Here is a 26,381-nt window from a genome sequence, read left to right as displayed (position 1 = left end):
ACTCAGTCTGGCTGGCTTTGATTGTTCCCTCTCCAGCTAAACCTGTTTCCGTGGAGCTGCTCCATTCTGCTCCCTGCAGGAGCAGTGGGAAGCTTGTGGAAAGGGAGGGAGCACAGAAGAAGGCTGGTACCAGGTACCCTTCCCTCCAAGAGTGTGAGGAATGAGGAGGGCATGCCCCCGTTACCAAACTTCCAGGAACTGACCAGCTCTGTTGGAATCGTGTGCCTGTGGGGGGAGGTGGAGGGAAGTACCCCTTCCACCCCTGTGTGCAGGAGCCATGAAGGCTGGCCCCCAGCCAGAGAGAGGCCTGCCTGCCCTCCCTGCTTCCCCATCAGACAGGAGTTTCTACACCATGGTTCTCAAGCCAGCCTACAGATAGGAGCAGTCTTTTTGTGGAGTGGCCCAAGCGTGGTTTTCCTTGTTAAGCAGCACCAGGAGAGGCTAATGTGCAGCCAGATGCCCCACTCAGCGCCTCTCCCAACACTGCCTGGCGGGCAAGGCTGGGACCTAGGAGGCAGGCCTTTGGTCAGGAGCAGAAACCAGCCCTCACCCTTTCTAGACCCACATGCTTCTCCCAGGAAGGGGGCTGGACACGAAACTCCCGCTGCTGCACCTGGAGTCCTTCCTCTTTCAGGGCAGGCCTAGACAGTTGTCACCTGGCTCTACTGGCCCCCTTTCATCCCCTTTCCACCTCTCAGCTCGGTGCCTTCTGTCGCTGAATTCTGGTTCTGATTCAAGTGTCAGATCCCTTTATAGGTGAGCCGCTTGTAGGGTGGGGGTGAGGCAGAGGAAGAGGCTTTTTTCTCCTTGGTCGGGAGCTTCCGAGAGGCAGTGAATAGAACACGTCGCCATCCCTCTTGGCAGAGGCGTTCAGTCCCCTGCTGTTCAGTCCCCAGGGAAGCGGCATTCTTCCTGACCTCTAGCACGGGGGCGCTCGGGGGCTCCGGATCCGTAGGGCACTAGGACCCGGTGGGGCGGAGGGCAGCCCGTGTGCCGCGTTCGCTCCCTCCCACCCTCCTGCTCCAGCTCCCGCTCCATTGTCTGGGAACTGCGGCCGCGGGGCGGGCGGACCATCGGGGACCCAGTCGCCTGGGTCGGGCCGGCGCGGAGCTGGCGCGGGAGATGCCCGGCTGACTGCGGCCACCTGAGCCGCCCGCCTAGTCCCCTCCTTCCGTGGGAAGGATGTGCGCCCGGATGGCGGGGCGCGCGGCAGCGGCTCCCCGGGGGCCCTGCGGCCCCTGGCTCTGCCTCCTGGTGGCCCTCGCCCTGGACGTCGTGAGAGGTCAGCGGGAGGGGAGGGCGGGGCGGGGCGAGGGGCAGCTGGGCCCGGGCCGAGGCCGGGCGCGAGGGATGCCCGGGAGCCGGGAACCTGCGAGTTCTCGGATTAAACCCTGAGCGGGGTCGCCCCGCAGCATGCCCTGAGGGTTGGAGAGGTCTCACCCCCACGGGATCGTGCCTCCAGCCACGCGCCTCTGTCGCCTCCCTCACTTGCATAACCAGGCAACTCATTCCCGACCCAGAACTAGCCGGGTCCCCCGGCTCTCACCGCCGTCCCGCCAATCTCGCCGCGAGCTTCCCCTCCAACTGGGACGCTTAACCTGGCTGCCCGCTGACCCGCAAACACCAACTCCCTAATCTGCCGTCCAGAGAGCTGCAGCCCCGTGGCTCCTAGCCTGCTCCTGCCACCATCAACCCAGCTCCCACGGAACGGGAAGCAGCCTCTTTGCCTAGGACCTGCGACATCCACAGCTGCTTTCCCCCTGCCCCACGGAGCTCTCTGACCTTGGAGTCTCCAGGGAATTCCCCATCCGTACCCTCCTGAGTCCTTATGGGGATCACTGGAAGAAGGGGCAGCGCCTCCCCTGTGCCATCCCCCTCCCCATGGGAGTCAGACTGCCCTTGGCATGAGCTGAGGCTGCTAGGTGGATGATTCCACAGAGAGTGGGGGATAGTGAAGCATTCTCTGCCCCTCCCCTCTGGACAGGAGAGCCGAGATCTGGCAGATGGGAGTCCGTGGGAGTCAGGCCACAGAGCATCCTGTAATTATCCAGGCAATGGGGTAGGAAGAGGACCAGAAGCCAGGGTCTGCCCCCAGGGAGCCATAGTCACTCACCTGTTACATTTGGGGAGGGGGGGGTGGAGCTTCTCAGCCACATGCTCCTGGGTGGGGAGGGTCTTGAAGGAGGTTGAAACCATCAAGTTCCCCTGCCCAGCAGTGGAGAGAGATCGAACTGGTTCTAGGGCTGCTTTCAGCCACCTGCTCCCCTCCCCAGGGGACCCAGCAGGAGCCCTAATAACCCCTTACACAGGGCGATGAGGAAAGCCTTGTCACATCCATTATGCAGCAGCAATAACCCCTCCTCCAGACAGCGTGCCACCGTTTACAAAGCCCTCCCTCCCCCATCCACTGTGTCACTAAATGCTCATCCTACAGGTGAGGAAGCGGAGGCTCTAGGATGTTAAATGACTGACCCAAGCTTCATCGAGGGAGAGTTAGGAAGTAAACACAGGTCTCCAGCCTCCCAGAACATCCTCTCCAAGGGTGAGGGATTCTGTTATGAGTAAGACAAGGCTCCTGGCTGATAGACAGCAAGATAACTCATTCAGAGGAGGCAAACAGGGATGCAAAAGGCAGGGGACTGGTGGGAGGGCAAGCAATCAAGGAGGGTTTCCTTAGGAAGGAGGTGACATTCACTCATGGCCTTAAAGGTGGAGGGAGGCGCCACCTAGCAGAGGAGGGGAGACCCAGTCTAGGGAGCAAGGCCCAAAGCAAGCAGTTGGAAAGCAAGAAGGGTGGAGAGAGGGGTGGAGGGTGGAGGGGCATGGTAGCCTAGTGCTTGCTGCCTGGGCTCTGACTCCCAGCTCCACCACGCTCCTGCTGTGAGACCCCAGGCAAGTCCTTGAACCTCTTAGCTTCATTTCCTACAACCATAAAATGGGATTAATAGTAATAGAAGCTAGTTTTCAGAGCTGTTACAAAACCTGGAAGAGTTCATACAGGTAAAGTGTTTAAAATAGTAGCTTGCATACAGTTAGCTTTCAAAAAATGTTAATTATTGTTATTAGACTAATAGTCTGTTGGTACAAACCAAATATGGTCTTAGGGGTCCTTTGCCCTTCTGATTGTTGAATACTCCCCAGGCTCATGTTCCCATGCCCCTCCCTCATCCCAGTCTTGCACTCCAATATGCTGTTGGGATGAAGCGAGTAAGTCTGGGAAACCAGTGCAAGTTGCCATGGTGATGACGTGGCGGGAGGATGGCTGCCCAGCCAAGTCTGGCCAAGGACCTAGGGGCAGAGAAAGGGTCTCTACTTCTACAAAGCTCACCTCGTCACCATCTTTTATCACACAGACCCTGCCTGGGGAGTGCTGAACCCCACAAATGCCTCGGTGTCGAGGCAGGTAGGTAGGGGGCAGGAATGGGGGAGAAGGAGACTTTGAGAGGGTTCTGCAGTTCTGCTGGAGGGAGGAAGGTTTGGGTCTGTGGAAGGCAGAAGAAAGAACAACTCCAAAGCTGGCAGTCAGTCCTGGATGTAGATTCAAATCCTGGCCCCAGTTACCTCATCTGTGCAATGGGGAGATTCCCCTCCCCCACCACATCCTGGGAGGATGGGACATTTTTAACCCCTTTCTTCCTCCACTGCCCACGACTACCAGCCCTGGGACAAAGCTCAGTTCAGTCCCTGCCTGTTCTGAATCTGTCACCATCTCTACCCCTTCTCCCTCTGCAGTGGCCTGTGACCAGGACCCCTTGGACCCAGTCTACCTGCCAGCAGCCCTGGAGCTCCTGGATGCCCCAGAGCACTTCCGCGTGCAGCAGGTGGGCCACTACCCACCTGCCAACTCCTCTCTGGGCTCCAGATCTGAGACCTTTCTGCTCCTCCAGCCCTGGCCCAGGGCCCAGCCACTTCTCCGGGCCTCCTACCCACCTTTTGCCACCCAGCAGGTAAGGAGGGGTCCCCAGAGTCTCCTGGGCTCTCAGGACTCAGAAATGCAGTCTGCTGGGGTCTCAGGGCCCTTCCCAGCCCTGGCTGTGCTCCCCCTTTTCCAGAGGGGAAAAGGAGGCCCATAAAGTCTCTCCTGCCAGCCTGGGATATGAAGCCTGGAGCCTGTCTTCCCCAACCACTGCTTTGTTGAGCACCCTCTTCTCCCTCCAGGTGGTCCCTCCTCGGGTCACTGAACCACACCAACGGCCAGTCCCATGGGACGTGCGAGCCGTGTTAGTGGAAGCGGCCGTGACCCCAGCGGAGCCCCACGCCCGCATCCTCTTCCACCTCAAAGGGCAAGATTGGCCACCAGGACACGGCAGCCTGCCCTGTGCCCGGCTCCACGCCACACACCCGGCAGGCACGGCTCACCGAGCCTGCCGCTTCCAGGTGAGCGGGAGGGCCCACCTGGGCTGGCCCTGTCACCATGCCAGCCACAGTGTGGTCCCGGCATAGGGAAGAGAGGGCTCACCACTCCTGGGAAGTTTGGAAGTCACGGACCACTTGACTCCACTCCTGCTCTGCGAGCTTTCACGGGGTCCCGTGAAAGGGTTATTTAGGGCCCCATAAGGGGTTCAGTCCATTGTGACTTTGGGCAAGTAACTTAATCTCTCTGAAACTCAGTTTCCTCATCAGTAAAATGGGGTAATAATTCTTCCCTTCTATGGAGTTGGAATAAAGAATAATTGAAATGGATGCAAGAATGGCTTTTAGCACAAGGCCAGGCACCAGGGCAGGCCCTCAGTGAGGGTGTATAATATTGTTAGCATTACTTTTATTATTGTAGTTTCCGCTATTTTGGAGTCTTGCCCAGGAGTCCACCGGAGAGAGGTGTTCTGTGGGCTCTGGGATTCTGAGAAGCCTGCGTTGTAGTCAGGGCGGTCCTGGAGCATGTTTAGGGGGAGGCGTTGGGATTGGCTCACTTTGGAATGAGATTATTCCTAAAGAGAAGAGAGGCCAGCGGATGCATTCTGAGACCCAGCCCGTCATGTCACTGGTTGGCTGTGTCACCTGGGATGCATCTCTGGCCCATGCTGGCCTTGCTTTCATGGACCCCTCCAGCTCTGGGGCCTAGGACTCCCCTCCCCCAACACACTGACCATGGCCCTTCTGTGTTTGCAGCCAACCCTGGGCGCCTGCGTGGTGGAGCTGGAGTTCCCCTCACACTGGTTCTCCCAGGGCTCAGCCACGCGGGCCGAGCTGGCCTACACCCTGGAGCCTGCATCCGAGGGCCCTGGGGACTGTGGCCCTGGCGGGGAGGAGGACCCCAGGGAGCAGGCCCTCCCAGTGGGCAGCGTGGAGCTGCACCCAGCAGACCCCCCACAGTACCAAGAGGTGCCCCTGGATGAGGCAGTGACCCTGCGGGTGCCTGACATGCCCGTGCGGCCTGGCCAGCTCTTCAGTGCCACCCTCCTGCTTCGGCACAACTTCACAGCCAGTGTCCTGACCCTGCGGTGAGCAATGGGCCCGGGGTCTGGAGGCGGGGGTCAGAGACAGGAACCTCTGCAGGAAGACCTGGCAGGTGCCTCCTCCTCTTGGACTCCTTACTAGAATCCTTGACGGCTGCAAATCATGGGTCCGCAAACTCCCCTCCAGCCCATGTGCTGTGATTGCCCTGGCAGCTGGCAGGACCCAGCCATTGGGCACAGCCCTTAACTTGCACTCAGAAGTAGGAAGCTCCCCTCCCTCTGGCACTACCCTAAGACTCCTTTGTTCAGTGGGGCTGATGTTGCCTGCCTCACAGGGAGGCACAGCTCCAGGGAGGGGAAACAGGAGAGGGCTTAGAGACTGTAAAGTGCAGTGCCTGGGTATGGTTAATGCTCTGATGCCCCAGGAGAGGTAATTGCCCCAGTCCCATTCATCTGCATCTTCTCCCGATGGACCATGGGTCCTTAGTCTTTGGACAGAGCTGGCTCCTCCCCATAGGAAGGCCCTCCTTTTCCTGCCCATTCTGCAGGGAGTCCCCCTAAAGCAGTCTCCCTCCTCAATCTCACTGACAAAGATTTGCAAAGTATGACTTGTCTATCCCATAATCAGGTTTGTGTATGTCCCATCCCTCTCTCTCGCAGGTGTCCGTCCCTTCTCTCTGTCTCTCATGCCCTCCTATGCTCTCTTGTACTATTGTTAGATCTTTCCTAGACATTTAAAATACCCCAAGCCCTGTGTCTCCACTCTGGAGCTTCAGAGAGGAGCAAGGCCCAGTCCCCTCCAGTGGTATAGAGCAGGGCTGGATGGGCAGGGACTGGATTATATGCTCTAATGAAACTATGAAGTGCTGCAGGGGCTTGGGTTGAGGGGTGGAGGAAGGGGAAATTCATTCTGCTGCAGGGAAAGCTTTCTAAGGGAGATGGTGTTTGTGTCACTGGAGACTTGACGAATGAGCGGGTGAAGAAAGGCAGGGCAGACCAGGCTGAAAGCACAGCCTGAGCAAAGGCTTAGAGGCACAAGTGGCATCATGTATGTGTACTCTGGGTACCACTGAAGCTACGACTGCATGGAGAGATGTCACAGCTGAAGAAGAAACTAGACCAGACCCTAGAGGGCCTCTAATGCCAGGCTGAGACTTGACCTTGTGGGCAGTGGGGAGTCAGGTAGAGCTGTTTGGCATGACCTGTGTTGAGATGGGGTCCTTCTGGGTTGGAGGATGGCAAGTAGGTCATTCAGACCAGAGCCCCTTGTCTTCCCCCACCTGCTCCCACCGATCCAGTCCGCACTTCAGCACCCCCTCAACAAACTGGACCTGTGTCCTCTCCCCTAGAATCAAGGTAAAGAAGGGGCTGCTTGTGACGGCTGCCCGCCCTGCCCAACCCACACTTTGGGCTGCCAAGCTGGACCGCTTCAAGGGCTCCAAGCATCACACCACCCTCATCACCTGTCACCGTGCCGGGCCCTCGGGGCCAGACTCCAGGTAGGTACTTCCCTCCTCCAAGGGGCAGAGTGGAGAGGGTTGGTCCCAGAGGTCTAGTGGGCAGATTTCTGGTGCCCAAGGGGAGGGGGCTGCCATGCCCATGTAGGCTGACCCAAGAGGGAGCAGCACAAAGCAGACACACCTTTCGTTCATTCACTCAGCTCTTGTTTATCAGTTCCCAGCCACATGCCAGGTATGGTGAGTGTGAGTCCCATTCCAGGTGATAGTGACCTGTCCTGGCCATCCAGTCACAGCCCTCACTGCCACTACCCTGCCTCCCACCACCAAACAGGTCCTTCTTTCTGGGTAACTAATATTCCCCCAAAAGCCTAGTTGCAGTTCTCAGCACTTATGAATGCTTCTTATTCATGCCCTGGGTCTTGGCAAGGCCATGGGTTTTGTAGCCCCTGTTTGAATCCTGGTTCTGATACTTTTTGGATAAATAACTTAGGCAAGCCACTTAACCACCCCACCCCCTGCCTCCCTACCACCAGAGCCTCTGTTTCCTTACTTGTCAATGGGGATAATAATGCACCCCTTAAGGTTTGTGAAATAAGATACTGCATAGCAAGCATCCAGGCCAGCTTCTGGCACATAGTAGGTGCTTGATCTAAAGAAACTGCAAGGTTATTATTCAGGGTCAAGTGCCAGTCCTGGGGATTGGAAGCGAATCTTCCTCCTTGGTAAAAATTGACATCAGGTGCTTTATGTGGAAGGCAGAGAGGTCTGAATGGAGCAGGGTCTAGGAAGGCACGAAAGCCAGCAGGCATCCAAGATGTGGTAATAGGCCAAGAGCCAATAAGAACTTTGGCTCTGGAGCCAGGATGCTTCGGTTTGATCCCAGTCCTGCCACCTTTCACGGTGTGACCTTGGGCAAGTTATATAACCTCTGTGCCTCAGTTTCCTCATCTGTAAAATGGGGATAATCATAGGACATACCACATGAATTCAGGACGCGCTCACAACAGTGGCTGGCCGCCTAGCCCGCGCTCAGATTTTCTCTCTTCTGGCCAGCAGCCCCCTTGAACTGTCCGAGTTCCTGTGGGTGGACTTTTTGGTGGAGAATGGCACTAGTGGGGGCGTGTCAGTCACTCGCCCTGTCACATGGCAGCTGGAGTACCCAGGCCAGGCCCCTGAAGCAGAAAAGGACAAAATGGTGTGGGAGATCCTGGTGTCGGAGCGGGACATAAGAGCCCTCATCCCACTGGCCAAGGTAAGGGGTCCCCACCTCTACCTGGCCTGGCTGGGGGCCAAGTGGGGTGAGGAGCTTGGGGCTGAGTGCCTATTGCACCCCCAGGCCGAGGAGCTGGTGAACACGGCACCATTGACTGGAGTGCCACGGCGGGTCCCCGTGCGCCTTGTCACCGTGGACAGTGGGGGAGATTTGGTGGAGGTGACAGAGCACATCGGCTGCGAGTCGGCCAACACACAGGTGCTGCAGGTGAGTGGCATGTGCCATCCGTGTGTGACTATGCATTTGTGCATGTGTGATGCACACACAGCTTTCCTTCCCCATTCAGGTCCCCAAGAGAACAGCTGCCTCTTGAGGCCAGTAACCTCACAAGGGGAACCACAGCTTTTATCCCCACCACCTCTCTCCAGAGTCAAGTGGGAGCTGTGTGACCCCAGCAGCCCCCAATTCAATCTGCACTGGCAGATGAACTGATGTGGAAGAGTTAAGAGCATGTACTTTGGGATGGGAAAGTCTTCGTCTGAAACCAGTCTTTGTTATCAGCTAGCATGTGATTGCGAACAAGTATCTTAACCTCTCTGTGCCTCAGTCTCCTACGCTTCAAAATGGGAATATATTTTAGGGATGTTGTCAGAATGAAAAGCACTCTAAGTCAGTATCCAGCAGACAGCAGGAGCTGAAACAGCGGCAGCTACTGCCGTTATCATAATCGGGCAATAAAATCATTATAGAATGCTAAAAAAGAGTGAACTATTATTGAAGCCCTGTAATGACCCATGAGGTAAAAAAAAAAAAAAAAAAAAAAAAAAAGGGCAGGGCAACTTTCCCTATTTAGAAGGGAAGCCCAGAGCTTGAGTTTCCTAAATCCTGGCTGCCCAAATGGAAGTGTCTTTTGCTACCTGGACCAGCATTTTGCTTCTGGGTACATGGTTCTCTGGTGGATGAGGCTGCCTTGCCCTCAGCCTCTGCCTACTCACTTGTAGCTGGTGGCTCTAGCATCAAAGCCAGAGGCCAGCATGAATGAGGAGCCAAAGTTGTAGATTCAAACCCTCTCCTGCAGAGGGTGTGTGTGTGTTTGGGGGGGGGGGGTGGATTCTGTTATCTGCAAATAGCCAGTTTCCCCAGATGAGCCCCAGGTGAACTCAGGGAAGTCCTGGTTCCTCCTCAGGGAGCGGATATTGGCTGCCTGGTGAAATCTTAATCCAAGGACATGCATTATAGTAAAATATAGAGTGAATTTCAGCTGTACCCCTCTGGTCCACACCTGTCTGCCCTGGCTTAGCCCATCCCCTACCCTCTGCCTCCCACAGGTGTCAGAGGCCTGTGATGCTGTGTTTGTGGCTGGCAAGGAGAGCCGGGGCGCTCGAGGGTTGCGGGTGGACTTCTGGTGGCGCCGGCTGCGGGCCTCACTGCGGCTGACCGTGTGGGCCCCGCTGCTGCCCCTGCGCATTGAGCTGACCGACACCACCCTCGAGCAGGTCCGAGGCTGGAGGGTACCTGGCCCAGCGGAAGGGTGAGTAGAGGCCTGAGGAAACTAGCAGGCCTTGGCGAAGTCGCTCTGGGATTGAGGGAGGGTGCAGGGGACACAGCCAGAAGCCCGAGCTGGGGTCTTCACCGAGCCTCTGACCGCTATTTGTGACTGCCGAGCTCCCTTCCCCCACCTCCTGCCCTGCCTCATTTCTCTATAGTACGTATCACTTTCTAATATACCACCTGATCGGATTAATCTTGTTTGCGGTCCACCTACCCTGTCCGCACTCCTCCCCTAGGATGTAAGCCCTCGAAGGCAGGGGTTTTGTCTGTTCTGTTCACTGCTGTGTCCTCTGAGCCTAAGATGCTAGCTAGCTCAGTAAACATTGAGGGGATCCTACCAGAGCCCCAGGGTGAGGTGGCCTCAGGCCTCTGTAATCTGACCCTCCAAAGAGTGAGCACTCGTAGATCTATCTCCCCCGTAAGAGGGTCTCCTCACCTCCCCCTTGGCCAGAGTTCCAATAAGGAGCAAGAGGAGGGCAAGAGTGGCTTGATGGATAGGCACAGGCACCAAGCAGGAACCGAACTGGGGCGTGGCGTCTGCAGGTGGAAGGGCCTGGCCACAGAGGTGCGGCTGTGGGCGGAGCGTGAAGAACGTGCTCCCATTAGGAGTGTGGGTGGGGCCCCGGCGGGCTGGGGGCAGAGCCCGCACTGACGCCCCGCCCCCGGGCCGCCCCTCACCGCAGGGCGCCGGAGCCCGAGGCTACGGGCGCGGAGGAGGCCGAGCGGCGCGCCCGCGGCTGCCGCCTGCAGTACCAGCGCGCCGGCGTGCGCTTCCTCGTCCCCTTCGCCGCCCACCCGCTGGACAGCGGCCGCCGCCTCACCCACCTGCTCGGCCCTGACTGGCTGCTGGACGTGTCCCACCTCGTAGCGCCCCACGCCCGCGTGCAGGACCCGCGCGTGGCCTCGCTGGAGGGAGGCCGCGTCCTGGTGGGCCGGGAGCCCGGTGTTACCTCCATTGAGGTGAGCAGATGCCCTGAGAAGAGTGTGGGTGCCTCCCAGCATGCTCGTGGGCAGGTGCGAAGAATGTCGGAGGGGCCCGGGCTGTACCTGGGGTGGTATGAGCTCAGTGGGATTAGGGATTGGGTGAGACTTTGGTGGCTCGTGTAATGGGCGAAGTCCTCAAAGTAAGAAGGACTGAGGTTGGGTATGTGAGAGACTCTTGAGAGAGGAAGGAACTGTCCCCTCGGTGTGGCATGGAGGTCCAGGTGTGTATAAGGTGTGTGGTTGGGGTGCAGTGGGTGGGAAGGCAGCCTGTTTGGATGCTGGGAGTACAAACCAGATCCCTTTGTGGGGGTGCTGGGCTCTCAGAGCAGAGAAGCTGTCTGTGTATGAGGCCCCCCTCAACTTCCAGCTCCCTCTCACCCTCAGGTGCGTTCCCCGCTGTCTGACTCCATCCTGGGGGAGCAGGCGCTGGCCGTGACGGACGACAAGGTCTCAGTGCTGGAGCTGCGGGTGCAGCCGGTGATGGGCATCTCACTGGCCCTGAGCCGGGGCACTGCCCACCCCGGGGAGGTCACAGCCACGTGCTGGGCACAGTCAGCCCTTCCCGCCCCAAAGCAGGTGACAGCTGTGGGTTAGGGGGAGGAGGTCAACATCTCCAGCTGGGGACTGATAACAGAGGGATGGGAGGTACCTCCACCCTTCACCTTAGGGTTTTCAGAATGAGGACGGACTCCCTGTAAGTAAGGTAGTGAGCTCTCTGCAGCTGGAGGGGATCAAGCAGTGGCTGGCTGAAATGTGGCAGTGGGAGGTTGATTAGATGGCTCTAACTGAGGCCCCTCCCGATGACTCAGACCCCAGGGCTGAGTGGCAGACAGGTGATTGACACACGTCCCCTCTCTCCCTGTGTTTTGTCCCTCTGCCTGTGTCTGTTTTCTCTCTGGTCTCTCCTCCGTGTGGCCTGTCTCTGTGGGAGTGGTCTCTGTGTGCATGCGTGCGTGCCCTCGCGTGTCTCTGCCTGTGTCCGTGTGCCCCACAGGAGGTGGCCCTTTCCCTGTGGCTGTCCTTCTCTGACCATACCCTGGCCCCTGCTGAGCTCTACGACCACCATGACCTGGGACTGTCCGTCTCGGCCGAGGAACCCGGTGCTGTCCTGCCAGCCGAGGAGCGGGGTGCCCAACTCGGGGTGGTGGTGAGTGGGGCAGGTGCTGAGGGGCTGCCCCTGCATGTGGCTCTGCACCCGCCTGAGCCCTGCCGCCGGGGCCGCCACCGTGTGCCCCTGGCCTCTGGCACCGCGTGGCTAGGGCTGCCCCCTGCTCCCACCCCTGCCCCTGCCCTCCCATCCAGGCCTGCTCGGAGCTCACCAGCCCCGGAGGCCAGTGTGGGTGGAGAACGGCGGGCAGCAGGCAGCTTGGGGGGCAGCAGAGATGTGAGGGGCAAGTTTGAGCAGGCAGAGGAGGAGGCCAGAAAGGAGGAGGCAGACGCTAGGGAGGAGGAGGAGGAACAGGAGGAGATGGTTCCTGCCCCACAGCGGGTCACCGACCTAGAGCTGGGCATGTACGCCCTGCTGGGCATCTTCTGTCTGGCCATCCTCATCTTCCTGGTCAATGGTGTGGTCTTCGTGCTGCGCTACCAGCGCAAAGAGCCTCCTGACAGTGCCACTGACCCTGCCTCCCCCCAGCCCCACAACTGGGTCTGGCTGGGCACTGACCAGGAGGAACTGAGCCGCCAGCTGGACCGGCAGTCCCCTGGCCTGCCCAAAGGGGAGGGAAGCTGCCCCTGCGAGAGTGGGGGAGGAGGGGAGGCCCCCACCCCAGCCCAGGCACCTGCTGGGGGCACCACCAGCTCTTTGAGCACCTTGGCCAGGAAGGAAGCTGGGGGGCGGCGGAAGCGCGTAGAGTTTGTGACGTTCGCACCAGCACCCCCAGTCCAGCTGCCTGAGGAGCCCGTGGGGGCCCCTGCTGTGCAGTCCATCCTGGTGGCGGGCGAGGAGGACATCCGCTGGGTGTGTGAGGACATGGGGCTGAAAGACCCTGAGGAGCTGCGCAGCTACATGGAGAGGATCCGGGGCAGCTCCTGACCCTCCCGGCCTCGCCTGGCCCTGCGCTGTCAGCTTCCAGCCCGGTAGCCTCCTGCTCCTCCTCCAGTGCTTGTTAATCTGAGTCCTTTGCCTGGCTCCTCGCAGGGAGTCCCCCCAGGCCCCCTCCGCCCAGCCCTTTGTCATGGACCGCAGTTGTGAGGAAGGGCTCATGGCCCTTACTTATGAGACCCATTTCATCCTGATGTTGGGTACGGAATAAACTGAAAAGGAAACCCTAGCGGACTGCTGCAGTCTATGTTGGGGGGAGAGAAGTGAGGGACTAGGGTCGGGGGTGTGTTCAGCCACTGTCCCTCTTGGGACAGCTTTGGGAGGCTCGGCTCTGGGCCGCCCTCTCATAGCGACCAGTGATCCCAATAAACAGGATGGTCGTGGCAGCCTGAATGCCAGCCAGCAGGAAGAAGTAGAGGTCCATTCGGCATTTGTTGATGTTCCCTGGGGAAAGGAGGGGTTGGCATTTGGGTCAGGGCAGGGCTCCCCTGGGGATGGCAGCTGAAGCCAGAGTGGGCAGTGGAGGGGATCTGAAAACACTGGGCAGATGGCCCTCTGGCATCTGGCTGCTCTGGGTGTCCCCTGTGGCGTCTACAATGCCCTGTTAGCTGGTTCTTCTTTGAGGGGCTTAAAACATTAAGGACCACAGAGAAAGGTGACCCTTCAACCAGAATGGCAGAGTTCCAGAAGCAGGCAGGCCCCTTGGAGGTCTGCTGCATTCAGTGATCCCTTTTTGATGGTCAGGGTAATCGAGGCCCAGGAGGGGAGGCCACGCTGTGGGCAGTGGGCCAAGTTTGGGCTCAAACTCTGTTCTCCTGAGTCTAGTGTGCCACTTCCTTCTGCCTAGGGTCAAGCACACAGCAGTTGCCACCACCTTTCCTTTCCCAGCCTCCCTCCACCTATGTCCCATTCCCAGGAGGCTCCCACACTCACCAGAGTCCTGGGGGCAGTGCAGCCAGCCTCCCGGCAGTGACAGCAGTGCCACCAGGCTGGAGCCCAACAGCGAGCCCACTCCCGACAGGCAGAAGAAGATGCCCATGATGGCACCCTGCATGGAGCGTGGGGCCTCTGAGTACGCAAACTCCAAGCCTGCAGAGGGAGGGAGGAAAACCCAAGGGGCCAATGGAGGAGCAGAAAGCGGGCTCAGGCCCCACAACGCTCACCCCACCCCCACCAAGCCTCCACCCTGGCCTCCCTGAATGACTGCTGTGATGACGACACCCAAGCACCAATAACCCTCTGCCCTGCTCATCCCCTCATCTGAACACCTCCACCTGGATGCTCCACATTGCTCTGTCTCCCCTGTTCTCCTTTCTCCCCGGTCTCCCATTTCAGTGATGGCACCACTGAGCCAGCCCTGTCTTCACTGTAACCCCCACTCTCTCTGCCTTCCTTCAACATCATCACCATATCATTGTGATTCAACCTCGGAAATCTGCTCCCAACGTCTTTCCCCGGCTCTGTTCCCTCTACCCTGGGCCAAATGAACAAAGGGAGGACAGAGGGGACCCCGACTACCTAGGGGCCTTGGAGAGAGCCTCATGGAGGAGACAGCATTTAGACTGGGAATTGAAGGGGAAGTGGGAGTTCACTTCTGATCAGAGGCAGGGGGAACACCAAGGTCAAAGACACAGAGGGTGGAAAACACAGCAGCAGGGGGGCTGTGTGAGAAGTTGGTATGGGAAGTGTCTCATTCACCTCCAGAGCCCCCATGTCTGTCACGGTGCCTGGCACAAACCAGATGCTGACAAGTCCCAACTGGGTGAATGCAGCCCTGCTCAGAAAACCCTGCCTTTCTCCATTCAGACAAGCTCCAGAGGCTGTGCCCGTGAGACCTCTGACATTAAGGCACCACCAGGCAGAGCCCATCACTGGTATGAGAGCTGGGGAGGGGTCCAAGGTACCTGGGATGCTGGCAAAGATCTCACTGATCCCGATGAGCAGGTACTGAGGGATCTGCCACCAGATGGACAGTGGTGCTGCATAGTATATGTTCTGCCCGATCTGCTGGGACACCGTCTGGTTGTGACTGATGTATTCTAAACGCTCCATCTCCAGGACTCCTGGTGAGGGAGAGAGGGAGACTACAGCCAGGCCCACTCTAGGCAGCTTTGCCCATGACAGAGCTTGACATGTAGTGGATATTCACTAAGTAGCCAGTGATTGACTAGGCAGCAGGTAAAGAAAAGAACAGTGGCCCTCCAACCCTTCCCTTTTTGCCTTGGCTGCTAGGAAGCTCAGAACTAGGTTTTGCACTCTATAACAATAACAACTCTCATTAATTGAGAACCTGTTATGAGCTAGGTATTTAATACGCATTCTTGCAAATGCAAAAGAGAAATTTGGATTAAACAACCAGCCCAGAGTCACACAGCTGATAAGTAGTTGGGGCTGGATTTGCACCCCAGTGTGTCTGGTTTCAAAGCTGGCCCAGTTTCCATGATATCACATGACTCCTCTACTGCAGCATCAAGTAGTACAGGAGGCTTTCTAACCTGACTTTCAAGTTTATTTTCTCTCTTTCCCCTTCATTGCTTAGGAGACAGCTGTGCGCTAGTGGAATGAACACTGAATATGGAATTAGGTGATTTGGGTTCCAATCCTGAGCCTGCCACTGGCTAGCTGTGTGACCTTGGGCCAATCACTTAGCCTCTTTGAGACTCAGTTCGCTTATGCAACAGGAGGGAATAAAAATCCCAGGATCATCGTGAGAATGAAATAGGGTGAAACGCACTAAAGCACGTAGCTGAAAAAGAATCTAGTTTGCTTTTTCATCCTTGTAACACAGTACTGTTTATTGACCTTCATTTCCTCTGGCTCCTCCCTGTGATCCAGGCACAGTGCTGGATGCTTTACCGGATTCATCTCATTTAATCCTCACAACACTCTTGCTAGACCACATTCCACGAGGACTGAGCCTGGGCCCTGCACAGGGTCTGAATGAATTTCTCTCCCCATGTTAAAGCTCAGAGACTCGAAGTAACTTCAGGATCATTAAGTCATGTAGTGAAAAGGGCCGAGGTTTGTGCAGTAGCATCATACAAAGCCTCTTTACCAGACCCCTTTCTTGTAAGTGGATTCAAATCCTTTTCAAATGTTAGAAGGAAGAGAATAAATAATATGTACTCTTCTGAAAAAAGCCCCCAAACCAGTAAGTGGCTGTGTGTCTTTGGAAAACAAATTCGACACATTACTGAGCACCTATGTGCGTTATTCGTAGCAGTGAATAGCCAAAAAGAAACAAACAGCCTGCCTTCATGGAGCTTACATCCCACTGGGGAGAATCTTTTCCTCTCTTGGCCTGAGTTTTCTCATCTGTCAAAATGAGGTGGGGGCTGGCTGGACTCAAGGAGGAGGGTCTCCTTCAGCTCACACATTCCCAGAAGCCAAGACTGGCACCCATGGGTGGAGGGTGTACTTGCCCCAGGCCCATGGCTTCAGCATCAGCCTGGAGTGGAGCCAGCCTTCCCCTGGCCATAGACAAAGGCCAGCCCCCTCCCCAAGACCCTCCACTCCGGCCTACACACCTGCCACAATGACGGAGGTGAAACCAAAGAACATCCCCAGTGCCATCTTCTGCAGAGCCGAGGGAAGCAGCTTGCACCGTAGCAGTAAAGGGTCGAGCAGGTGGTCCTTTACTGGCACCAGAATCAGCAAGACCACGACGTTGGCCAGGAGGAGCCAGGCTTCTGGGATCTGGGCAAGAAGGGACCAAGAGAGGCAGGCTGGCAGAGCAGAAGGTGCTCTGGGCTGGAGACCTGGACTCCATCCAGACTGTCCCTGGGTGACCCAGCATCAGTCCTTTCTCCTCTCCGGAATGCAAACTATTAAGCCATGTTACTAGGGGCCAGATTTGATCGGGGTGGCAAATAAGTTTCCTCTAACATCTATCAATTGGTAGTGGCTGCCTGGAACATTCCAGGGCTCAGCATGAAAAAATGTCATGATTGATTAGTGATGTCTGCCATGGGCAAGGAAGGGAGGTCTAGTAGCAAGTATGTCATTTATCTGCCAGCTCTGAAGATCTTTGATTTTAAGAGTCTCTGAAATGCCAGGGATCTGGTCAGGAAAGTCTTGGTGAAAGGTATCAGTCTGGGCATCCAGGTATCCCAGAGAGGGAGGGAGCCAGGTCGAGTTGAGGAACACCCTGCATGTGCCTGATCTGAGGGTGGGGTGCAAGCTGGGCAGTGGGACCCACTTCAGAGCAGCAGCGGGTGGGAGCAAAGCTAGCCTGAATTCTTTCAAGGAGTTGAGCTTTGTGGCAGGATGTCTGGGCCTCCAGGTGCTTTTCCTGTATCCTGAGGATGCCCTGCGGCTGGGGGTGGTGGTGAGGGTGGCAGCTTCATTTCCTCCTTTTCTCAGAGGAAGCCTACAGCCTGTGGATTGAACACGCACATTTCTCTCACCTTGTAGCTGCTGCCCTGGGCTCTCAGAGCCACAGAGCTGTTGGCAGGGTAGTTTGGGAAGATGTTCGGGATGTGGAGGTGAAGACCTTGCAGGACATAGGTGGACTGCATCTGCCGAGAGAGAGACAGAGGCGAGGCTGGAACAGATCTGGCCCCTCGCCTCCACCCCAGGAGGCTCCCAGCGCCCAGTCAGGCATTTCCAGCAGTAGCACAGGGCAGCTGGGCAGCTGTCCCCTCTCCCAGCCTCCTCCCTCCGGAGTTTCCTCCACTCTGCTCCCAGGCCTGAGGACTGTGCGGGCAACTTTACTCCAGAGCCCAGCACAGCTGCTCTGGCTCATATTCGTGTCTCTAGGGCCTGGCACGGAGTAGGCGTGGATAAATGTTTGTTGACAAGGGGAAGATAATGACATGGCTGTCCCTGCGGAGAGCTCTCATCTGACACTGAGGCCAAGCTGAGTCCCACAGGTTGACATCTGGGAACTGTATAGGCACTGACCCACCAGAATGGCCCTGAAGGGCTGGGGGCAGGGGAGGGCACTTGGGCTACTAGGGGCAGCAGCTGTTTGCCAACTGGTATGAAAGGATGTCGTTATTCTGACAACTGGTATGACTGGGGATCAGCCATAAATACACATTCTGCCCCCTATGTCCCTGTCCCATCATGGATACCTTCTGCTTCTGTGCCACCCCCACTCCCCTCTCCCAGTAGCTGGCTGGCCTTGCATAACCCCCATCTCCTGCAGCTTGAAACCAGGTCCCTATGATGGGGGTGCGGGAGGCAGTGACCTTGTGGTCTAGGGATTAGAGGCTGGGGTTAGGCTGCTGCCCACCCCACACACGCACACCCACACACATACACCCCAATAACCTTCCCCTTGGGGAGCGGGGGGAAGCAGTGGTTCTCAAACCAGGCTGCCTGTCAGCATCATCTGAGAGGTTTATTACACTACAGACTCCCCCCAGCAAGTCCCTTTCAGTCATCTCGGGTGGGACTTGGGAATCTGTATTTTTTAAAATCTCTGCAGGTGACTCTGAGGCACAGCCAGGGTGGGGAACCGCTTTTGTAAAGCTCAATGCACCGAGCTTGCCCCTAAATTGCTGGAGGCCCTCGGGCAACTGACACACCTTCTCTGAGCCTCTGTTGCCAAGTTGGAGAATCTGAATGTTGCAGAGCTGTTCGAGCCTCTCGTCTAACATGAGGAAACTGAGGCCCAGAGAGATGGGGTGATGTATCCAAGTCACTGGGCCTCAGCCTGGTCTCCAGAGTTCCCTGTGCTATACCACCTGGGCGGTTAATTACTGGGATGGCTTTGCCCCAGGCCCCACTCCAGCTGCTATGTAGCAGCTGTTCACTTGGTGAACCCCTCCCCACTTGTCATATGCCCTGGGCTTCTACGATGGGAGATGAGACCAGTGAGGGGACTGGAGAACCAGTCCCCCCAGAGTGAAAGGGCAGGGGTGGTCACCTGGAAGTACACCATCCAGTAGGGCACCAAAGTCACCATGACAGGCAAGATCTTCACCAGCACCTGGAAGTTGGCGATGTCCTCTTGGGGGGAAGGGCCAGGCTGCTGAGACCTCTGGTCAGGCAGCAAATGGGCGCCTGGAGAGTCTCTGTGGGGCCATAGAGGCAGCAGATAAAACAGCAGCTGTCATCACCGCCACCACGGCCACCTTTCCACCTCCACCATTATCCCCTACTTCAATCCCACTCCCCTGTCACCAGTTATCAGAGCCGTCACCTCCCCAATCACCGCCCTCACCTCCTCCACTCCACCATTACATCGCCTTCGTCATCATCACTATCATCACCAATGCCAGCATCCCCACCACCATCACTTAGTAAGGTGATCCCCGTCACCAAAGCCATCCGCTGCATGGAGTTTTCACTACCATCACCATCAGTTTTTCAGTGCTGGCACTGCCACTGTCAATACTATCCCTATCATCTCTGTAGCAAAGGCATCGATCAAGACCCATTCCATCCTAGAGCTGTGGCCCCTTAGGTCCTGGGGGGAAGTAAGACCAGAGACTGTGGCCAGCAGAGTCTTGGGGGATTTTTTGGCTTGGAGTGCCAGTTTGCCATGGGAACCCGGGAAGCCCCCATCCATGCCTGATTCAGAGAGAGAAGCTGTCCCAATTTGAGATACCCAAATTCCCCCAGTGCTGGCTCCAAGTTCATCCTCCTCAGGAGGCAGCATGGTAGCCCTCTCCCTACAGAACAAGAAATGGAGAGGGAGGGATGGAGGCAACATAATTAGGAGACAGGAAAGATCAACCTTTATCCTTTATCCTTTACCCTTTGTCCTTTGTCCTAAGAGGCTTCTAATCCCTTCTTGCCCAAGAGCCTTGCCTCATCTTTTGAGATTCCAAAAAGGACGATACCGGTGTGGTTTTTTTCCCAAAGATGGCCAGCATCAGCTTCTCCCCTCCCAGTATGTGACGCCACTCCTCTGCTAACAGGTGGGGTTTATTTGCCCTGCCCTTGAATCTGGGCTGGCCTGTGGCTGTGCTGACCAAGAGAGTGAGGAAGAAGTGATGCTCTGGCACTACCAAACCTCCAAAGGGCCTTAAGGGACCAACAGCCTCCACTTTCTGCCCTTTGGAACATTCCCTCTTGGAATGCTCCCTCCCTTCACAGCCCGGACACCCTGCTGTAAGGAGCTCCAGCCACCTGGGGGTGAGCCAACTTCGACTGCCACCCAGATAAGTGAGCCGAACAGGGTGCTCTAGCCTTTTCAAGTCCCCAAATGATTGCAGCCCCTCTGTAACATCACAAGAAGCAGAACTGCTCAGCTGAGCCCCTCACCTACAGAATCGTGAGAGATCATTAAAAAAAAAAAAAGTGGTTGCTTAGACCACTAAATTCTGGGGTGGTTTGCTAGGCAGCAATGGGCCATTAAAACAAAACCCTACAGAAATACACCAGGTTAGATCTAGATCCCACTGACAGGAACTGTAACTGGGCCCAAGGTCTGGGGGCAGGTTTGCTTAGCGTAAGTAGTCAATTAACTTAGGGAAGAGAGGGGCAAAAGGAAGTCATTACGCACATGCAAGGGCATTCAGAACCTTCCTCCCTTCGACGCCAGCTAATGGGAAAGGGAGCTAGTCTGGCTGACTTCTTAGACTTTCTTATACTTAATATGGAGATAGTGTAGAATTCTATCCCAGCAAGCTCCACTGGTGCCATCATTTTCATAATCCAGCTGCCTCACCATTACCAGCATCTGTCATCACCGGAGCTAACAACACCATCATCCCTATCTTCATCACCGCCATCACTATCAAGACCATTAACGTCCTCATACTTTCCACAGTTAGTCCACTGCCACCTTGACCTCCGTCCCCATCCTCAGTCACAGCAGGCAGTGCTGGCCCAGTGGAGAGCTGGTCATCATACAGGGCCACCACCGGACCTGATCCAGAATGTCTTTAAACTGGACTGTACCTCCCCAGGAGAAGCTTCTCCAGGCTCAGTGGTCCCTTCACCTCGACCCCCCTCCTTACCTAGCAGAGTGTCGGTGCCACAGCCGGGGACAGCAGTTTTGGAGAGCAAGTTTAAGCATGGAAGACACTTGGCTGCCTGTGGGGGGCTTGGTAACAAAGCCTGGGGTGGCAAAGAGGAAGATGAAGAAGGCCAGGCCCACACAGCCCACAGGGATGCAGTAGCCCACCAGGAAGCTGATGTTCTGTTGGATAAAAGCCACCACCAGCAGCGACAGCACCGCACCCAGGTTGATGCTCCAATAAAACCAGTTGAAGAAGCGCTGGTTGGCATGGCGACCGAGATCCATCACCTGGCAGGCAGGGGTAAGAGTGAGGGCCAAGGAGGTGCGGGAACACCCTGCCACGATGTGCTCTCCGTACCTGCACCCTCTCTCCCACAGAGACACTTCTTGGGTCAGCGTGTGGGCATCCTAGCACTTTCTTAATCCCTGATCACTAAATAAATCCCTGATCACTTAATAAATATTTGTTGAATGAATGAATAGATCCTTCTTTCAGAAGTCACTTGTAAATGATCAGGACATTTTGACACAGCTGTTTCTTCATGCCTTTGACACACATTGCTTTGTTATTGTCACTAAGTAGCACACACAACAGATGTCTCTGATGCCATTTTGTTCATTTCTAGTTGATTTATCCCTTTGTCTTTGAGCAACCTACAGCATGTGTCACCTTCATAAGCAGAAAAAAAGCCAGGAAAGAGCTCAGGTCTGTTTCACATTATTAAATATGAATTGTGCATGTTACTGAAAAAACAGGTAGAAGTGCAATTGAGAGTTTCCTCTGCAATTTGGAGATACAGAGCTTTCTATTGTGCCCCACCCCAACTTGCCTCCCAGTCAAACAAATTTGGCGTAATCAGGGAAAGCAGAAGTAGTCCCGGACACAGCCGGGGTCTGGCCTGATGAAAATTTAAAAAATTCAGGCCCCCCCCCCCAGCAAGGGCAGAAGGGCTGAAAATCTTTACCCAGGATTTGGATCGATCTGCAACAGCCAGGCCCCAGGCCCCTTTCCGGTCTGCTGACTTGGGTCAGCTGCACTGACTGCCCCACCTCTCCCACACCCTGATCCCAGATTCTGAATCAGCAAGTCTGGGCAGGGCCCGGGCATCTGCGCTTTTAAAAAGCAGTGAGGTCTGGAGGTCACTTCTCTGGACAAATGACTCTGTGCCCACCACCCTTTCAATAACTCCCCAAACCTCAGACCCCATTGCTTTCCTTCCACCCAGAGATACATGTACCCATTCGCTAAGAAGATTTTGTCAAGCTTCATCGACTGCACCGGGGAAAAGGTTAGTAGATATTTTGTTCCTTTTCCAAATGTAAACTTATAGTCCCTACAGATGTGTTTAAAACTGCATCCTCTTGGAGATTCTGAGGGGTCCTCTTGGCAACAGGGAGGGAGGGGCCTGAACACTCACTGAGAATCCTTGCTGTCGACTTTCAAGCAGAAAATTGAATAAGTCCCATTATGAGCAGCCACTCCATTTATTAATTGGATGTAAATGAATATGACAATTGCAACTCTAAGGGGAAGACCAGATAGCCCGTTCAGGATATAAATGAGTTCTCGCCAAATGAGCGGCCACGTTGTTGAGAGTGATGGATGGCCCTTTCTGAAATCAGCAAGTGTGTTGAACACCCAGCTCCTGGGTGTAGCTGTCTGCCAGATGGTGCCAACCCCTCCCACCCATGCTCCTCGTCCGACTGCCGTCCGGAATTCCACCGCAGCCCCCTCAGTGCTCTGGTGTGCCCACTCCTTACCCCCATCCACCCTCTACACTGTAGCCAGAGCTATTTTTTAACAGCATCTTCATCCAGTGATGTCCATCCCTGCCTCAAGGCATTTTAGTGTTTCTGTACTGTCCCAGGGATCAGGCCCAAACCCCTAAGGCAGCATTCCAGCCTGGCCTCACCCTGCTTCGCCTGAAATCCATGCTCAGTAAACAGCAGGGTGCAGGGAAGCTGCTATCAGTGTGATGCCACCAGAGGTCGGCCCAGTGGTCTTCTGAGAGGCCAATTCTGCCACCAAGAGGAGGGAGAGACAGGAGGCAGTAGATGGCTGAGGCCCTCTGGAGGTCAGTGAGGTCAAGGGCACAGGTTAAGAGCACCTGGGGGTGTGGTGGGATATCAATGAAAGAGCAGAATTAAGGGAAGATGAGAGATTCACACTGGCAGATGTTAGGGATCTCTTGGTCTGAAGGAAAATCAATGTTGGCTGAGAAATAAACAGGGCTGTCCTGGGGGCACCAAGCTCCCCATCGTCAAAGGGATCCAAACAGGCCAGGTGAGCGACTCCTTGGCAAGGATACTAGAGACTGTTGGATACTGGATGCAAAGATTCCCTGAAAAATGTCCCCTTTATACTTGTAATACTTACGATTAAGGAACATTTGAAAACAGAGACAATTAGGAAAACAGTACTAGTCCAGGGACCTGAATACTCTACCGTTAGAATTTTTTCCACCTTCCCCCCTGCAACTCTGTACCCATCACCCTTTCAATAACTCCCCAAACCTCAGACCCCATTGCTTTCCTTCCACCCAGAGATACACGTACCCATTAGCTAAGAAGATTTTGTCAAGCTTCATTGACTGCACTGGGGAAAAGGTAAATAGGTATCTTGTTCCTTTTCCAAGTGTAAACTTACAGTCCCTACAGATGTGTTTAAAACTGCATCCTCTTGGAGATGAACCTGGTCTTTTCACGCGGCTGTGATCATGTTCTGTGTGCAATTCTGCATTGCTTTTGCTCATTAACATCATATGTGGTTTTTTAAAAATCATGTTACATATTATTTAAATTCCTGTCTAATATCCCACTGAGTCGAGCTATCAAAACAGAGCCATGTTGTTAGGTGTTTACTCATTCATGTAGCAAATATCTATCTATTGAATTTCTCCTCTGTGCCATGCTCTGGCCACACGGTACAGAGAGAGGCTCAGAAGTGAAGCTACTGGCCCAGTCTGGCTGGTGAGTGGCAGATCTGGGATCTGAACAACCTCTGGCCCAGCTGGCAGGAAGAGGCTTGCTCCCACCCTAGCCCCCAGATCCCCAAAGCTCATAAAGATGAGGCTCCGGCTGGGGCCGGAAGTCCAGCTTCATTTACGCTGCTCTTTGACCCGCTCTCTATGAGACCTTGGACTGGTTGATTAATGTCCTGAAACCTCAGTGTCCTCATCTGTAAAATGGACATAATAACACTACCTACCTCCTAAGTAGTTAAGAGGATGAAATGAGTTGAAACACTGAAAGTGGCACGTACAGAAGGCTAACTATGGTTATGACCACTGGTGCCATCCTTATTGTTGGAGTTAGCACCCCCTCTTCATTGAAATAAGGAAACTGGATTCGGGAGAGGGGAAGTGGTTGTCCGAGGTCACGCTGACAGCCGGAACCTCCTGACTCCCCGGCCATCCCCTTCCTTCCTCACGCCCTGGGCCTTCCGAAGGGGCGGGCCCTCCTGCCACTCACCTGGTCGGCTCCGAAAGAGGTGAGGTTGCTCCGGACCGAGCTGGCGGCCAGGCCGAGCAGCAGCAGCGCGGCGTAGAGGGTGGGCGCGCAGTAGGGGCTGGGCGAGGTGTGCAGGCAGTCCGGCGGGTGGCAGGAGGGCTCCAGCGGCAAGGCGGGCCTCTCGCCGCAGAAGGAGCGGCGGCCGTCAGGGAAGGCGGTGGCGGCCAGCAGGCCGGTGGCGGCCAGGTAGAGCAGCAGGCTGAGCGCGATGGCTTGGTAGCGGCCCAGGTACACGTCGGCCAGCCAGCCGCCCACGGGCGCCAGCAGGTAGGACGCGCCCAGGAAGACGAGCGCGGCGCGGGACGCCTGCTCGCCGGCCCACTGCAGGTCGGCGCTGTTGAGGTAGAGCACGAGGTTGCCCGCGACGCCGAAGAAGGCAGCGCGCTCCAGCGTCTCCACCAGCAGCACCGCGGCCGCCGCCGCCCGCCACCACCGACGGGGCCTCCGCGGCCCGCGCGCCAGCAGCGGCCGGCGCTCCCCGGGCGCGGGCTCGCGGGGCTCCCCCGGGACGCGCGGCCCGGGCATCCTGGGCCTCCGCTGCGCTTCTCTGACCCCGACTCCCGAGCCCTCCGCACCCCCCTCCACCACCAACCCCCAGCCCTACTCTTCTCCTCCCCTCCCCCAAATGGCTGCCCTCCTTTCTCACCCCTTTAAGTCCCCCTTCTTGTCCCTTTCCCCTCTGCTCCCCTGCCCCCTCTGCCTGACTTTCTCGGCCCCTTCGGCCTCTGATGCTACCCAGATTCTACCTCCCACTCCCTAATTCTCAACTCTCTCCTTTCCCTGCCTCCCACCCCTAACTCTTCCACCTTCCTCCACCCGGACTCTGTCTTCTTCTCCTCTCTGTCCTCACTGCTCACCCTTCCTCTCCCCACTTCTCTGCCCCTCCCCCCCCTTTCCTGTTGGTCTCCCTGGTTGGTCGCCTTTTCTTAACCCAGGTGACACCTGGCCAGCTCTGGGGAGAGGGGTCCTGCCACATGGGCTCCCTCTGCCCCCTGCTGCCTCCTCCACCTCCTCCCTCTCCAGCGACTGCCTCCCTTGCCGCCCCTGGTGTCCCTCTGGCTCCTGGTTGTGGCTCAGCCTCTGTCCAGCTCTCTGCTTCTTGAGAAACTCTGGGAGTCCCTAGCTTCCCCTTTCACTGCCTCTGTGGCCGGGGCTGCGTCACATGGTGCCGTGGAGTGTTTAGGAGAAACGAAAGCCCGGGTCACAGGGTCTCCGCCCGCTCAGCTTTCTAAAACCCTCCCCTCTCCTCTCACCCATTGCTCTTGCCCCAATCTCTGCCTGCCTTCCTGGAGGCTGGAGGAATATTTTCCACCTTTCACTTTCATTTCTCCCTAGATCCTACTTTTGCTTGCATCCTCTTCTAATCGCCATCCAAATCTGGAATGATAGAACTGGAAAGGATATACGCAACATTTTGTCCTACCCACCCACTTAGTGGATGCACACCGAGGCCCAGTGGAGTAGGGAGGAGGGGAGGCTGGGGGGTGACTGGTTCATGGTAACTGAACTAGGGGTAAACCACTGCCTGGGCACCTGAGTGACAGAGGAAGCTCTCAAATGCAATTCAGATTGTGCAACACTATTGTTGGGAAGGAAGTGGGGGCACCTTCCAGAAGCTTGTGGCACCATAGAGGGCCCACAAGGGAGTCGAGATTGAAGGAGACTGACCTCAGACTAAATCAAAATGAAGCCTCAGCCCTCCCCTCCTTGGGGCGCCGCAGTGCCCGTGGATTAAGAGCCAGCCCTCACCTTGATCTCCAAGCCCCAAGGGATCTGGCCCCTGGCCTCCTCCATCCACTCAAGTCCAGCCACACTGGCCTCCTCCTGTTCCCTCCCGTGCTGAGCCCCCTTCCTGCCTCTGGACCTTGGTCTCTACTGTTTCCTCTGCCAGAACTTCTCTTCCTCCAGATCTTTGCATGACTGGCCTCTTCCCTGTATTTTGGTTTCAGCTGGAATGTCTCCTCTTCACGAAGACCTTCCCTGATCATCCCATCTAAGTGGTTGCCTACTGGATTTTCAGCATCCTCTTTCTGCCACCTTGTCCTTTTTCAATGTCTTCAAGCACATGATACTCATTCAATTACTGGTTATGTCCTCCAGCAGAGAAGTTCCATTGGGTCAAGGACCTCGTCTATTTATTTTTAAAAGATTTTATTTATTTTTTAAGAGCAGCTTTAGGTTTATAACAAAATCAAGAGGGTGGTATGCAGACTCAGCTGCCTCTGCTGCTCCTCGGTGGAAGTTCAGGATCACTGGGGTGTGGGGACAAAGTGCATGTCACATTCAAACTCTGTCCTCTCTTGGCGAG

General features: G+C 56.1%; 2 protein-coding genes across 3 annotated transcripts; one reads left to right on the top strand and one right to left on the bottom strand.

Moving 5' to 3' along the window:
- Positions 1–231: 231 nt before the first annotated feature.
- TMEM132A (transmembrane protein 132A) lies at positions 232–12,877 on the top strand. 2 transcript variants are annotated; one of them, XM_074371957.1, is made up of 11 exons: positions 232–1,282; positions 3,733–3,947; positions 4,159–4,377; positions 5,110–5,441; positions 6,746–6,895; positions 7,913–8,108; positions 8,193–8,336; positions 9,398–9,600; positions 10,304–10,580; positions 10,989–11,180; positions 11,599–12,877. In XM_074371957.1, exons 1-11 carry the CDS (start codon positions 1,183–1,185, stop codon positions 12,637–12,639), a joined length of 3,069 nt encoding a protein of 1,022 aa, XP_074228058.1. In that variant the 5' UTR covers positions 232–1,182; the 3' UTR covers positions 12,640–12,877. The 2 variants fall into 2 exon arrangements, with proteins under 2 accessions (XP_074228058.1, XP_074228057.1); XM_074371956.1 differs by having other exon boundaries at positions 7,910–8,108.
- On the bottom strand, positions 12,878–24,651 carry SLC15A3 (solute carrier family 15 member 3). The gene is made up of 8 exons (XM_010956378.3): positions 24,035–24,651; positions 20,562–20,851; positions 18,521–18,668; positions 17,055–17,165; positions 16,176–16,344; positions 14,553–14,711; positions 13,582–13,737; positions 12,878–13,092 (listed from the first exon to the last, which is right to left on the bottom strand). The coding sequence occupies exons 1-8, from the start codon at positions 24,596–24,598 to the stop codon at positions 12,938–12,940; spliced, it is 1,752 nt and encodes a 583-aa protein (XP_010954680.3). The 5' UTR covers positions 24,599–24,651; the 3' UTR covers positions 12,878–12,937.
- Positions 24,652–26,381: the final 1,730 nt, after the last annotated feature.

Source organism: Camelus bactrianus, chromosome 10 (assembly GCF_048773025.1).
Source record: "Camelus bactrianus isolate YW-2024 breed Bactrian camel chromosome 10, ASM4877302v1, whole genome shotgun sequence".
Taxonomy (NCBI): Eukaryota; Metazoa; Chordata; class Mammalia; order Artiodactyla; family Camelidae; genus Camelus; species Camelus bactrianus.
Note: the sequence above shows the minus strand (reverse complement) of the source record. Positions and strands in the feature narration are given on the sequence as shown.